The sequence below is a fragment of the Cavia porcellus genome, unplaced genomic scaffold (genome assembly GCF_034190915.1).
Source record: "Cavia porcellus strain 051 isolate PalLab524CR breed Dunkin Hartley unplaced genomic scaffold, mCavPor4.1 scaffold_31, whole genome shotgun sequence".
Taxonomy (NCBI): Eukaryota; Metazoa; Chordata; class Mammalia; order Rodentia; family Caviidae; genus Cavia; species Cavia porcellus.
Window position 1 is genome coordinate 37,857,303 of NW_026947514.1, and position 15,711 is coordinate 37,873,013.

The window sequence follows — 15,711 nt, forward strand, 5'->3', positions numbered from 1 at the left end:
TGAAGGTCAGATCTAGACTATGCTAAAATATATGCGGATCCTGCTGTGGCTGTTCTTAGACACAGAAGGATCTTGGTGTTTTCATCTGAATTTGCTCTCTTGTACGCTCTCTCAGTACTGAGAATTTAACCCTGGGCCTTTGCCCTGAGCTACATTCCCAGCGGGGTTGTCTCTCCACCTTTTTTCCATTTTGAAATAATTATTTTTCTTTCTTTCTTTCTTTTTTTTTTTTTGTTGTTGTTGTTTGTTGAGACTGGATCTTGCTAGGTAGTCTGGGCTGGCCTCCAGTTTGTGGTGATTCTCCTGCCTCAGTCTCTTGAGCACTGGGATTACAGTTGCATGCCACCACACCTGGCTATATTTTATTTACTTTTTTATTTTTTTGGTACCGGGAATGAACTCACAACCTCATGCTTGCCAGGCAGGCATTTATACCACTGAGCTAAATGCCCAGCCCCCTTGGCTATATTTTAAATTTTTAATGTTGTTTTAAGTTTTTGGTTGTACTTCTTAAAATTTTTATTTTTATTACTGTAGTATGTATTTGAAATGCATAATGATTATATTCATCATGAGGATTTGATACATGAACATAACACACCTTAATTCTTTTATATCCCTAACCCTTTCCCAGCCAGCCCTTACAATTTTTTTCTTTAAAAAATTTAAGACAGGATCTTCCTAATAAATTGCCCCAGGGGAGTCTCACACTACTCTCTTCCTGCCTCAGGCCTTGGTCTCAGAGTGCTGGGATCACGCATGTGCACTGCCCTCTGTTCTTCAGTTCTGTGTCCATTTTTCTGTTACATAACACTTTAAAAAGTATTTGTTGTACACCTTGGAGGGGAGTAGTCATTTATCCAGCTTCCTGGTGACAGTCATAGGAAAATGTTTGGACACGGGACAGAAAAGGTATGTGGGAAGAAACTAACGCTAAAAAGGAAAGAGCAGGATGCTGTGGTGAGAAGTAGCTGGCCACTGGCCTCACACCGACTGGATCTCCTGACCTGTGATAACTGGGTAGTTGTTCTTCTCTTGAAGTGCATGCATGCTGATGCTGGACAGATGAGTGACTGTGCCAGGGACTTTCGTGGTGTTACGTGACCACGAAGTGGTTCCTCTTTATGCATGGTCATGATCTAGGGCTTCCTCTCCAACGGGTGGCGTGGTCTTTGTAAGGCAGAAGTTTTCATTGGATGACAGATAGTAGAAGAATCCAACCTGCTTGGAGATTTTACCATGACAGATATTTTTCCTAATTTACATTTATTTCTAAAATGTCTGTAATTTTTTTTTTTTTTCCAGTTTACTTCAGAAGTGTTTAGATTGCAAGTGACTTGGATTTGGGGAGCTAGTGTTATTTAGCCCACTGCTCAGAATGTGCTGACTATGTGGTGTCTTGTCATTTATGAGATTTTCTTTATGGCCTAGTAAGTGATCTTTTTTGTAGATGTTTCTTTAATAAAGAATATTTATATCTGCTTCTGGGACTAGTTCATAGATACTGAGTTTCTCTTCTGTTGAGAGCTTCTGCACTAGAGCATGGTTCCTGTCTGAATTTGACTTGCCCGGTCTTTTCATAGTGCAGACTATGAGCAGGGAGAGGAAGGCATGCAGAGAGGGAGCAGTTTGCTGATTGACAGCAGCAACCAGGGCCTGTTGCGCCAAGAGCCCCTTGCTTGGGCTAGCTGTTTGTTTTTGAAAGAGGTGAGATCTTTGTTGTGTTGTCCAGGCTGTCCTGAAACTCTTGGACTTAGGTGATTCTTGTGCCTCTGACTCCCAGGAGCTGGGACCTCAGGCACGGGCCAGCACACCTGGCTTTTGAAGTGTTTTGATGGTTGGGTCATTCCATTCACCTAACATGAACGAGGTTTTTTTTTTTTTTTTTTTTTTTTTTTTTTTTTAAATTGTTAGTACGATAAAGAAATTACCTCCTTAATGGGACCCCTCTATCCCATTTTTGGTTGCTCTTGACTACTTAAGTTCTTTAATTTCATGAAAGGAGATCATTTTAGAATTTGTGTGATAATAAAAAAACATAAAGCATAGCTTTTGCTATCGGTTGATCTGAGGAATGGGCTGCTGGGTTGCAGGGAGAGCAGGGCTTCATATGATTTGATACTTTATGACTGGTGGCAGGTAGCAGGTTAATTTGATTGATTTTTCTCTCTGCTTCCCTCTCTTCTGTCTTGGCATTTATCCTGTTGGCAGGTACAATACTGCTGTGGCTTTTCACTTCATTTGGCTTTTAGGTGCCAGATGCATGGGTTCAAGTCTTGTCTCCACTGCTTGTTAGCTGTTTGGGTTTGGGCAGATCACAGAACTGCTTCTGTGTTTCGGTTTACTCATTTATTAAAACTTTGTAGATTTGTTGTAGGGACTAATGAGATATAATGTGTGTAAGCACTTAAGACAATATCTAGTACTGTAGATGTACCCAGTATGGTCAGTAAATATATTATGATTATTATTTCTAGAAAGTGGAAGGCCTGCTTCACATTTGTCTGCGATGTGCCAGTTTGCATAAATAAAGAAAATTTTAAGTGCCTGACATTTTAAAAAGGTCTCAATGTTAACTACCTAAATTCTTTGAATCACTAAATGCATTAATCTCCTGGGAGTTACTGCAGTGACCACGAACATTAACTATTGTTACTGCTTAAATGATGGTTTGCTTTTGGAAAGGCTATCTTTGATGGATGCTTTCTTAATTTGTACATGCTGAGATAAGGAGTTCTCCATGTAGATGATCTGGTGTTTGGGTTTTATTAAAGTTATAGGATAACAAGAAACTAGGCCAATTAAAATTGCTCTTGATTTTAACCTCTAATATTACATTAATAAGCTTTTTCTTGTATCCTTTGCAGCATCACAACTCCCATTCATCTTTGGGGTCTGAATCCGAAATGCAGTGTTCCTGCACGTGTAATAGACACTTGATAAAACTCTCCGCCTGTGGTCAATTGATTGCGGTACAGGGGTTGAACCCAGGGCCTTTGCGCCAAGCTGTGCCCCCACGCCTTTTTAATTATTATAAACACTAGAGCAGGCAGCATTTAAAGTGAATGCTTGATCTGACTGCCTTTGTTCTTACGATCTAAGACTAGATGTTTTTGAAGTGTTTAGATATAAAAGCACAGAGTAAGACATAATATCATACCTTCACTTAAATCCAAAATATTTCAGTGTAGGTTACATTAGGCTGTTGGAGACCGGGAATCTCATTGCTTAAAAACTTATCTAAATATACAACTTGTTTTTTGTTGAGGGTAGTTTTGATGCTGCATACCTTCAGAAATATTGATTACTTCTTGGTGCCTAATACAGGGTGAAGAAATCCTACCTGCTCTGTTAAGTAGGTTGGCACTGTAGGAGGAAAAGGTCGGTGAGGTCTGGGGTAGCTACGCTAGCACTTAGTGTGAGGAGGGGAGAGGGGCTGTGGAACGGCACCCGGATGATGGGTGTGTGAGGCTGGCCCTTGTGCTGGCTGCTGGAGCTCCTGCTGTAAGGTGGGTGCTGTGCGCAGCTGCCCTTGCTCCCGGGAGCAGGGGCTCCCACCGTGAAGGCTGCTTCACAGTATTCACTGAAGCACCCCGGGGTGACTGCAAGTAACTGTCACTCACGGTTACCTTCTTGAGTAGCACAGAGGAAGCATGCAAGCATGAGACACATTATACAGTCCTAGCCTTGTGCCGGGCAATGTAACTCATTAATTGTGGGGTCTCCATGGTTGTTTATCATTTTCCTTTAAAAAAAAATGAAGAACGGTAATGCCACCTGCTTACTTACTTGTAAGGGTGTTTCGAGGATTAATGAGTTAATTACTGTACATGAAGGCAGCAGCACCTACTGTGGCCATAAGTTTTCTTTGCCTCTCCAGGGAAGCTTCCATGTGGGGTAATCAAATAGTGGAAGGAAGATAGATTGGGGTGGGCTGTCTGTATCTTAGTCCTGTATTCAGTCCAACTGTCAATTATCAGGTTGCTTTCTAGCCTAAAATTTCTAATTTTTTTTTTTAACTGAGCCAAATGTCTCACCTATTCTTTGTTTGGAAAAGGACAGATGTCTCTTCTGAGAACGTATTAATAAAAATATTAGTAGTTTCTCCCCTGCGAGGAAGGAGATGTGTGAAAAGCGGGTAGGTCCCGTGGAGTTTGCTCTGGTTTTCTTGCTGTGGGTACATTCTTCTTGAGAGCTGCTATTGTTTTATTTTGTTGGTTTTCAATTTCCTTTGACTAAGAAATTTCATAGAAATGAAGCCAAAACAAAATAAAATATATTAACACCCAACAATTGCTTTAAAACAAGGTTGTCAGCATGAAATTAAAATGAATAGACTGACATTTCTGCTTTGAAATTTTTTATTTTTATTTTTACTAAAACTAATTTAAACCTGTGAAAACTTCTGGCTTCAATTTATAAGGGAAAGTTTGACTTTTTCAGCATTTTTAGGTTTAAAGGAATTGATATTGGGGTGTTTTGGGGTAAAATTTGGTTCAACCTTCTAATGGCTCTCGGGATTTCAGTCGGCCTTGAGTTGTAGACATAGCAGTTGTGAGAGGCAAAATTTCCGAAGAGATGGATATGCTGTCTCCCCCCCCCCCATGTGTAATTGTTAAAAAGAGCACTATTGTCATGTGAATTCTTATTTTTTTGAGCTTGATTTGAAGTAACTTTCACAGCGAATTCCTGTTACCTAGACATTGATGACGGACTCACACCATTTCCTTTTTTTTTCTTAGACGTTCCAACCTCAGAGCAGCCTGAACTGTTCCTAAAGAAACTGCAGCAGTGCTGTGTCATTTTTGACTTCATGGACACCCTATCTGATCTTAAAATGAAAGAATACAAGCGCTCCACTCTTAGTGAACTGGTGGACTACATTACAATAAGCAGAGGCTGTTTGACAGAGCAGACTTACCCTGAAGTAGTTAGAATGGTGAGTTCCTTGTTTTCGCCGCTGACACATTTAAGCATCTTCGTAGCAACTCACAGGTATATTTATTGCAGAGCGAGGTCACCAGAGGGAAGTGACCTCCACACACGAGAGCCAACCTCTGAGAGTTAAACAAAAGTAGTCAACACTAGAGTTTGAAGAGCGTGGTTTCATGAGGAGGAAATCCAGAACTTTTCAGCTACAACAACGTTGAAGGAATCAATGACTGCAAAATATGAAAACAAGATTGCCAGGGTATTATTGGATTTCTGGCCTGGAAAAAGAAAAGACACAGGAGAAATCAACAAAAGTTTTAGATGTATGTTTGAAAAATATTCCACCTTGTCAGATGTCTTGGTTTTCTTTTTTTTTTTCCTCCCCTTTGGTATATTATACTCGATAAAATTACAATTTGTGGAATATAGTTAAGGCCTTTCTTGGCTTGGTAATTAATCCTTCCTTCATGATCTCTTTGAAATCATGGGTGATTGCATTCATGATTTTAGAACATGATTTTCTACTTTGCACAGTCATTAGGATTTCCAGGAAAAATATTAATATAGTATGAGTAATTGTTTTCTTATTGTGATCATAATTGTATTAGTTTTTAAGAAGTTGAGCCAAAATACGATTATTAGAGAGGGTTTCTCTCCTCAGCTTCTAAAAGTTCTCAGATGAAGAAAGCACATGTCATTTAGAAGTGGGTGGGAGGAGTGGGGAGATGGGTTTCTCCACGGGTGAAACTAAGCCATCGAGTTCTGAGAAGGGTGGACACATCCCTGAGAAGTCCAGGGGGAAACTGGCATTGTTGTATTATTGATCATCCATGGAGCTTTTCTGTGTAACACTTAGCATTTGTGTTCAACAAATGCAAACAGAGACCTTTGGGATCAGGCAGATATGGTTAAAAATGATAATTCAGATTTGGGAAGACACTTGAAGTATCTCCACTTGAGAAACGGTTCCCTCAGATCATATATGAATGCATTTTGAAGAAGCTAGTTTGTAGGATGTAGTGCTAGAGTATTTTGTAGCCATTCTCATTGTGGCTCTTGAGTAGCACTCAACTAGGAGCGATTGCGCTTTGTAGTGAACATATGGCAGTGTCCAGAAACATTTTCTTTGGTTGACACAACCAGGGACAGAGAAAGGTGCTTCCAGTGGGTAGAGGCCAGGGATACTGCTACACACCTTCCAGGGCTCAAGGCAGCTCCCCCAACAGTGATTGGATCTCCACCGTCGGTAGTCCCAGGGTTGGGAAGTGTCACTCTTGGGTTTGCATACTCTCTTAACCTTCTAACCTAATACTCCGACCTTCCTTAGTCCCTGTTTCCTGCAGAGCACAGTCTCTTGGTTTTAGCTTCCTTTGTCTTCAGTCAGCAGAGGTACCCACCATTTATTTCTAACTTTTCTCTTTCTGTGAATAATTCAGGCTTGTATGAGCATATACAAGTGTATTTGTAGATTTTTTTTGTAACAATGGTAGTATTCTCTATATACTTTCTGTACCTTGTTTTTTTCATTGTTCATTTTTTTCACTTAATCACTATATATCAGTACATATGTTCTGCCTATAGCTACATATTTTGTTCTGTAAATGTACCATATTTAAGCAGTATGAGTATCTTTGATTTTGTACCTTGTGAGAATATCTGTATATTTGTATATTTACTTGTAAGAATTTTATTTTATAGAGCACTTATATGTTTATAACAAAACTGAGAAGGTACAGAGATTTCTCAAACATCCCTGTTCCCACACATGCCTAATTTCCCCCATTATCAGCATCACCACCAGAGTGTACATTTGTTATAGTTAATGAAACTACCTTGGCACACAGTAATCACCCACAGTCCATAGTTCACAGAAGAGTTTACTTTTGGTGGGGTGCATTCTTTGAGTTCGGGCAAATACATTGTGTTTAAGTGTGAAATATTTTCATTGCCCTAGAAATTATCTGTGCCACGTTCCTTTAGTACCACCTCCCAAACCCAACTCCCTGGCAGTGGAGATCTTCTGTCGTCCCCATGATTCTGCTCTTCCCAGCATGCCATCTCGTAGGAATTAGGCGGTGTGGAGCCCTTTCAGATGGTGTCTTTTCCTTTTAAGTTTCCTTCACATATTTCATGGGTTGGTAACTACTAATTCATTTCATTAATATCCTATGTATATGTACCACAGCTTACCCATTCACCTACTGAAGGACTTCTTGGTGCTTCTAAGTGTTGGCAGTTGAATGTAAAGTTCCTGTAAAGGTTTCTGTAGGTTTTTGTGTGGATATGTTTTCAACTGTCTTGCATAAATACCAGGGAATGCAATTGCCAGACATGCCGTGCTCCCTAATGCTGGATCTTATGGTAGCAAGTATGTTTAGCTTGTAAGAAGCTACCATACTGTCTTCCAGAGAGGCTGTGTCATTTTGCATTTCCACTGGCGAGAGCTTCCATAACTGATTTATCTTTTAGGTGTCCCCCCCCGTCCCCCCCCCCATTTCTGGACCTTCATATATTCCTGGCCCTTGTCTCATTCTCATCTCCCTTCAAGGGCTGCTTTAAAGTGCTACCACTGTTAACTGGAATAAAAGCCTGGTGCTTTTTCCTTCCTTCATGTCCTCTGCTGTTTGGCAGTCCATCTTTTTGGAATTTGTTTGCTACTTTTTATCCTTTCACATGTTTACCAGAATTTTCGAATTGGATGATATGTATTGAACCTGCCTCTCACCCTGGCTCCCTCTAGTGATGCCTAGACTAGGCCTAGATGCAGTTTATTGAATAAATTCTCTCTTACAATATAGGTATTTTATAAGATTAAGATATTGGGTATCACTGGGTTATATTCAGTTTTTAAACCCAGCAGTTACCATAATCCCCCTTTCTTATGACCCAGCTTGGTCCTAAACCAGTTTTGGTCTCTGAAGGGAGACCATGTTTTCATCTCTTCAGCCAAGAACAGCAACAACAACAGATTCCCTTTAGTTGTATGGATTTAAAATACAATTTAGCTACCTCAGGTAGTCTTAGATCTGTAGCATACATGTTTTTCTGCATTAGAACTGTTAACTTTCTAGATGGTTGTTAGGAGTTTTTAGAGGTGTACTTTTCATATTTATGACATATAAATATATTAGCTACAAATTTTATATGGTATAACACTTAGCTAATCAGGGACATTTAAAATGTATTTACTTTTAGTGCAAAAAAGAAAGGAGTGTGCTTAAAGGCTTGTGACAAGGGCTCACAGTGACCTAGTCACACTTACTAGCACTGGGAGTGAGTTATTGTGTCTTTGGAGCTCGGTATTTGTGGTGCCAGGAAGACCACAGGACTGGGGCAAGCGTGGCCATGGTCCCTGCCCTTTTGCTCCGTAAGCATCCCACCTGAGTAAAGCAGCTTGGCTTGTTCACACAGCAGGGTTCTTCTCCCCCCCCCCCCCCCCCACACATGCAGCAACAGTGGGATTCATGCTCTGTGGAGGACGTGGAGCAAAGTCTCCTGGGTGTCTGTAAGACTCTGTTACGTGGACATTTCTGATATGGCTCATTGGCCCCACTTGTATGACACCGCCTTGAAGGTGATGAGAAGGTTTATGAGATGTCAGACTTCTTAGAACACATGAAGATGTTCAATGAATGATACCATTTTTGTTTAGAGATTTTGTTACCAGATGCTTAGTCATTGATGGGATGCCACAGTTCTGTCAGTGGACTCATCATGTTTGCCATGTTCACAGTGGGGCCATACTTCATCTATCCTGCTGCCCAGTGGCTCTGATTTGAATTCGGTCCTCCTGCTGCTTGAGCCACTTGTGTTACATGCATAACTGTCTCAAAACATGGCTGCTGCTGTGGCCACAAAAAAACCCCAGGTGTTAGGACATTTTGTGCAGTCATGCTTTGTAGAAAATGTTTTTAAGAAATTAAAGGTGAATATATTACCTTTAATTTAATGAAAAATAATTTTGATTATTGTAATAATTTTTTAATTGGCACAGGTAGTATTGATATTTATGTTTGGAAAATATTTACTCAGATTCAAACAACTGACTAGAATAGTTTCGTTTTGTTTTTTGAGTCAGGATTTCACTGTGTGGTCCAGGCTGCCCTTGAACTAATGGCAGTCCTCGTGCCTCAGCCTCCCAAGCACTGACATTACAAACATGCACCACCACTCCTGGCTTCAAGCAACTAATTAGATTCTTTCCATTTATAGGCTTTTTTGGTCAATTTTATTAGTAAAAGATCAATGAAAGCAATTAGATCCATTTATTCTCTCAGTAGTGTAAGCCACTTGATGGGACAGTCACGCTTGTGCTACTCTGGTGCAAGCAGTGGGGTGGTGTTGATCAGCTGTATGTGTTGTGTTCCAGTCCCTTCGTGGTTCTCAGATTCATAACTGCAAGATGATCCTGCTTGTGAAACAGTCATGGTTCCCATCTTTTCTTTCTGCTATAAAATGAAACTGCTTTTGTAAGACTAGTAGGGAAAATGGTAGTATTTTTTAAAGAGCTACTAATGATGTGATGGTTGGGTTTCACAGACCAATATGTAGGACAGGCTGGCCTTGTACTACAAATACGAGGTGCTATGCCATGGTCTTACCATTTATACACAAAGCTGATGCAGCCTGATGGGACTTGTGCTTTGTGAGTTGATATTCCTGTGACAGGGAAATAAATGATAGATAAAAAGTGGTTTCTGAAGCAGGAAGCCTTTCCTAGGGCCTCATAGGATAGACAAGTGTGTTACCACTGAGCTGTGTCCCCAGTTCTGAGACAGGGTCTTGCTAAGTTGGCCAAGCTGGCTTTGAACTCGTGATGGTCTTCTGGCTTCAGCCTTCCAGGTAGCTAAGGTTACAAGTGTGCACTCCATGCCCTGCTGGTGAATAATTCTTAACATTTAAATGAAGTCTGGATGCCTCCTCCAGACTGCTAAAGAAGAAAAGCAGTTCTTTTGATTATAAAGAAGATACTGTACAACAGAACACTGAGAAACATACCCTCAGAAGAACGGTGCAGGGCTTGTGCCGAGAGCCCCAAAAAGAGAATGTGGAAGCCACCGTCCTTACTGCTCGTCTCCACTTGACTAGTAGTGACCTTGGGTAAGTAGTTTCCTGTCTGAGCTTCAGTTTTTCGTGTCACGCATGGCAGGAGCTGCTGACTTCCAACTCAGAAAACTGCCAGCACTTTTGGTCTCTGCAGTCTAAGAAATTAAGAAGGGATTCTTTCTGCCTTATTTTCAGTTTAGAGGTCTTGTCCAAAGTGGCTGCTGGGGCGAGTGGTCTGTTTGATGTATCGCTCACGGCCCCAGAGCTGATGAAAACGTGAGAATGAGGACCTGTCGCTTCCTTAGGTTCGGCCACATTCGGCTTTGCAGCCTCTCCAGTGTCAGCCTCTTCCTGGAGGTGCATATTTTTACCACATTATACTAGTGAGGTGTTTTATTGTTTTATTTTTATTTTTAAGAAAATTTTTTTTAAGTAGGAATTTATTGAGAGAAAGATAGCCTCTGTCTAAGAGAGACAGAAGGGGGCCTGGAAAGTGTGTTGCCTTAGTGTTGTGTTTTAGTCTATTCCCTTGAAAGAGTTCCTTAGAATTTTTCACTCTTTACACAGTTTTTTGTAAATGTTTACTTAGCAAAATTTGAAGTCTGTGTATTTTCTATTTTTTATGTTTGCACATGTTTCTCAAAAAATACTTCTTATGAGGATACTTCAGATGTGAGGTGAGTTCTTATTGAAGAAGATATTATTTTTGTTAATTCCAGGTGATGTTTATTAAGTGACATAGTGCCATGCTTTTATTTTTTTGGTGACTACACAAGGTGGCCTTGCTAGGTCAGCAGGCTCAGAATCTGGCACCGGGAATGTTCACTGGGACAGCTAGTGGGATAATGTCAGGTGTGCACTGATGAAGACACATGGGAGCCAGGAGAGGGGAGACGGGGTGGTGGGCTGGAGGAGGGTAGGTGATGGAGGCACGATGACTAAAACCTCTCCAGGGTGTTAAAAGGTGAACATAGCTTTCTAGATGGTTGAAAAACAAGTAGCATGGTAGAAAGGAGCCCCATCATAAGAACATGCGTAGTACTGTGTTGTCACAGCACAGAGTGCCTGTGGGTGTGGGATTGGGAGGTTGAGGATGTCTGCGTGGGTCAGGTTCTGAGGGAGCCTCACTGGTGGTGGAGAAGCACTAACAGGCCTAACCAGGAGAGCGATATGGTTGGGCTCGTACTTTAAAGGCAGCAGGGCACATAGATCGGAGGGGCTGAAATTGCCGGCAAGAGGCCTCGTGTAGGGAGTGTTGTGTTGCCTAACATGGACGACCTGAAGCAGGTGCACATGTGGAAGTAGAGAGGGAGAGGAGAGGAGATCAAAATGGAAGCCACTTACACTCTCGTGGGTGTTTGGAGAAAAAGGAGGGAGTCTGGGAGGGCTGAGGCAGTGGGGTAGCTGTAGGGTGATGTTTGAAAAAGGTTCAGTGTCGGAAGCAGGTTTGGGATGGAAGCTGAGGAGGTGTTCCATGTGGCAACATTGAGTTCCAGTAATGATCACTTGGGGGGGAGGTGGAAGTGGAGACTGGCAGTTGTCAGCATGGAGAAAAGCAGGGAAGAGGAAGACCAGCTGGCCACTCCAGGGGCTGTCCTGCAGTCGCTGTCCCCGGGTTGGAGCGCCTGAGGAGCAGGTGAAAGGAGAGAGCCCCGTGTTTGACCTCAGAGTGATCACACCTGCAGGGGCCTGGGTGTGCTGCCTTCAGAGTGATCACACCTGCAGGGGACCTGGGTGTGCTGCCTTCAGCAGAGGAAGCCTTACTTCTCTCTCTCTAGAAAGGTACACAACCTTGTCACATGTGACTGCTCTCATTATTTTTATATTTTTTCTTTATGGCTTGGTTTTAAAGTCTGCCTCACTGTCAGCCTTGCAGAGCTTAAATCTTGCATATATACCTCAGGATTCCCAAATGTAATGTTGTTTTAATACAGTTTGAATTTTTTTTCTTTTTTCCTATTGAGATGTTCCCAAGTCCTTTTTACTGATTCTTAGCTGCATTAATTCTTGGCTTTGTTTTTTCTTACTCTCAAATTACATCTTATCACCTGGTCATTCCAGTACTTTTATCTTTTACATATTCTTTGATTTACCTAGAAATGACAGCTCTGATTAACTCTTAATAGAATAATACAGTTTTGTGGACAATTATGAAATCCCAAATGTTAGGTCTCAGAGTCTGCCTACTCGTACTGTGAGACCTAGAATTGGCCAGAGGACAGAGATTTTTTTTGGTAGCCCTGGAATGATAGCTACCAGGGAAAAATAAGAACTTGCTTTTCATCTTCCTGCATCTGATAAGGAATATAACTCTACTGTCTGACTAGAATTTTTCTTGAAAGTGACTTTTTAGATCCTAGGGAGATAAGATTTATAGAAATGTGTTAATAGCAAAAGAACCATTGGAAGTGGCTGAGTGAGGGTGAATGTTTGTAGGCTTGGGAATACAAATAATAGAAGAGAGCTGAGTGACATCCAAGAAACACATTTAATAACTGAGCTATTGAGAAATTTTTTGGAGAGGGTATAAATCTAAGAGATTGGACCTGAGAATCAGATTAGAAATTTAAGAATTGCTTGTTATGTAGAGGTTATGATAAGATTACTGAAAGACATTTTTAAGACATTCTTAGAATGAGTTCCAAGAGTTTACTTCTCAAAGTTAGAATTTGTAGCTTGTCAGTGGGTAGAGCGGGTAGAGGAACTGGGAACTTATTTGTCATTTTTTTCCCTCTCTTCCTGAGTCAGTGTCTCGCTGTACACTTTGAGCTGGCCTTGAACTCACTTTGTAGCCTCTGTTGGTCTGGAACTTCCCATGATACTTATGCCTCAGCCTTGGGAGTTCTGAGATTACAGGTGGTTCGCCACCACACCCGGCTTTAATTAACATTTTAAACTGTCCCTCCTTCTGTGTCAGTTAATGTGCACTTAGCAGTATTTATTTTGCATCTTAGGGTACTTGGAGATTGGTTTTAGGGCACCATACTCTGATGTTGACTGCAGATTTGTGTTGTGTGATATTTTTTGTGTGTTTGTTTCTTTTTTTTTTTTTTTTTTGGTGGAAGAAAAATCACTTGTTTCTGATTAACTTTTTAAAGCTAAATCTGACTAAAATAAAGTTATGTTTTGCATGTGTGCAAATCAACCTCACTGCTAGATACTGCTCAGCTGGAAAACATGAAATTGGAGAAGCGCATGGTCCTTGTGTTTCTTCTGTCAGCAACTAAAGATGAAAAATTAAGTTTTTTGAATGAGCTCACCAGTGAAGCTGCGTGGGTTTGGAGTTTTCTCTGTGGGAGGGTTTTGGTAGTGAATATAGTTTCTTAAATTCATGTCTGATGGTTCAGATTTTCTGCCGAATGGTAGTTTTAGTAGGTTGTTGTAAGAGTTAGCACAGTTTAGAGTTTTAGTCCTGTTCTTCAAAGTTAGTAGTGTTAGTAGTGGGGTAGTTAGTAGTTGTTAGTAGTGTGGTAATTCAGAGAGAGTACAATGTTTGTATTAATTAACAGCCCTATGAGATAGGTATTATTATGATAGATACCTCCTTATAGATAAGATAAAAGAGGTGGAGAGCTTAGAAAACTTGGCCAAAGCCACTCAGGTGGGAAATTGAGCTTCAAACCCAGCCGGTATGGCTCTGGAGCCTCTGTACTTGAGCTATTTTGCCGAATGTTGTCTCAGTGTTAAGAGTACTGGCTTGGTATGTGAGAGGCTCTGGGTTCTGTGCTCTCTTGGCACTGCAGAGAGGGCTTTGAGGGGTATGGTTAAAACTCCTAGAAGTTTTAATTCTTAGCCTTGTACTGTGTTTTTCCTTGAGCTCTTCTGAATATCAAAAAAGGTACTTTTGGGTGTGTGTGCATGATTGTGTGTGTGTGTGTGTGTGTGTGTAGGATGGTAGTGGAGATTGAACCGAGGACCTTCACACTGAATTATAACCCTAGTTCTTTTTTAAATTTATATTTTATTTTGGAACAAGTTCTTGGTAAGTTGCTCAGGATGGGCTCGAATTTATAATCCTCATGCTTCAGCCTCCAGAGTGCTGGGATTAATGCATGCTCCACAATGCCCAGCTGTACTTGGGTTAATTTTAATTTGCTAATTCAGCCTGTCAGATTTTCCCTACACTGTTGTAACCAGCAGGAGAAAAATTGGAACTTTAAAAGTTTGAATTCTTTCTTTACAGACCAAAGGCTTTTCCAAACTTCTTCAGGCTTAAGAGCGTTACTGCCACCCCCTCTTAGGGATGCTGGCCTCAGGAGGTCAGAGTCCAGTTCCCTTTCCACAGGGTGGGAGGGAGCTGAAGAGGGCTAGGAGTTGGCTGTTGTCTCCGTGTTCCCTCCCTTGTTTCCTATGACGCTGTTACACACCTGGACACTGTGGGATGGTTTGTGGTAATACGGTGCACTTCTGTCTCCTCCGAGGTGATTGCAGTTGAAGCCTTTGTCCTGTCCAGCCTGTCTCCTGCATTGTCAGGACCTGCGTGGCCTGCACTCTCACCTCTCTCTCAGAACCATCTTGTGTTCCACTCCGACTTTTCTGAAGCCTTCTCTTTCTAAGCCATGTACTCTGTCATACAGCTTTCCCTCATCCCACCCCGGCCCGCTCCACAGAGGAGGCTGCTGGAACAGCATTATCTATCACAAGCCTTGCCTTGGCAGCCGTGTGTAGGTTTCCGGGCAGGTACTCAAGACGCACAGGCAGCTCAGAGGGAAGTGTGTGAGTTTAGAGTGGAAAAACACTGGTCAGTGGTCAGCTGTTTGCCGTAGTCAGCACCCAACTGTAGACAGAAAATACAAAAAAGAAACTGCACCTGAACTGAGTGTGTACAGGCTTTTTTTCTTCTTTATTTTCTAATGTACAGTGTAGTAATTTTTTATATGGCATTTATATTGCATTAGGAATTATGGGTAATCTAGAGGTGACTTAAAGTTTATCTTTAAGAGAGATATAAATTTGATGCAATGATTTTATATGAGATTTGAATACCTGCAGATTTGGGTGTCTGTGAAGGAACTTGGAAACAATCTCCTTTGAACACCAGCTTTGGCTGTATCTGAACTGTTCTCCTGCAGGCAAGCCTTAAGGGACAGCCAAGGACTTGTTACCTTAGTTGATCAATCTGGACTTGAAGCAGGGGGCATTAGAGATTTGTACATCCCTCTATGTCTGTGATAGACTGCCTAGTCTGCAGAAGCATTTAATGTGTTTACAAAGTGATTTTCCTTTTTGTTTTCCTGGGTTACATAGACCTACTTAGGCCACTTACTTAGCTGTGTGACCTTGGATGAATCTCGCATTAAGCTTGTTACCCTGCTGTAATTTTGTAAGGCCATTGTGAAAATCAAATTATGGAAAATGCTTATTATTAGCACAGATGCTAGTACATAAAGTGGCCATCATTATTGTTGGTCAGGTGTGGTGTAATTCCAGCACCTAGAAGCTTGCCACAAGTTCAATGCCTGCCTGGGCTACGTAGCATGGTCCTGTCTCAAAGAACAGAAAACATTATTTTTATTTTCGTCATTATTCATGATACCACCTCTGTCTGATACCTCGGCTGGACCTTTTTCTTTGTATGAATTTCTAAGTTTTTCTGGTTACATTGAAGGCTTGTTGGCCTGTCAAATTGTGTGTGTGTGTGTCTCAGAGATTATTTCCAAAATCTTTTTCCTGATTTTTTTTTTTTTTTTTTTTTTTTTTTTTTTTTTTTTTTTTTTTTTTTTTGATCTCCTT

General features: G+C 41.2%; 1 protein-coding gene across 3 annotated transcripts in view; it reads left to right on the plus strand.

Moving 5' to 3' along the window:
• The window catches only part of Ppp2r5e (protein phosphatase 2 regulatory subunit B'epsilon), a 165,729-nt gene that overhangs the window by 81,502 nt on the left and 68,516 nt on the right, over positions 1 to 15,711 (plus strand). For all 3 annotated transcript variants that reach the window (XM_003472326.5, XM_013155274.3, XM_063240998.1), the window contains exon 3: positions 4,743 to 4,939. In XM_003472326.5, coding sequence (XP_003472374.1) covers positions 4,743 to 4,939 — 197 coding nt within the window. The remainder of the gene's footprint in view (positions 1 to 4,742; positions 4,940 to 15,711) is intronic.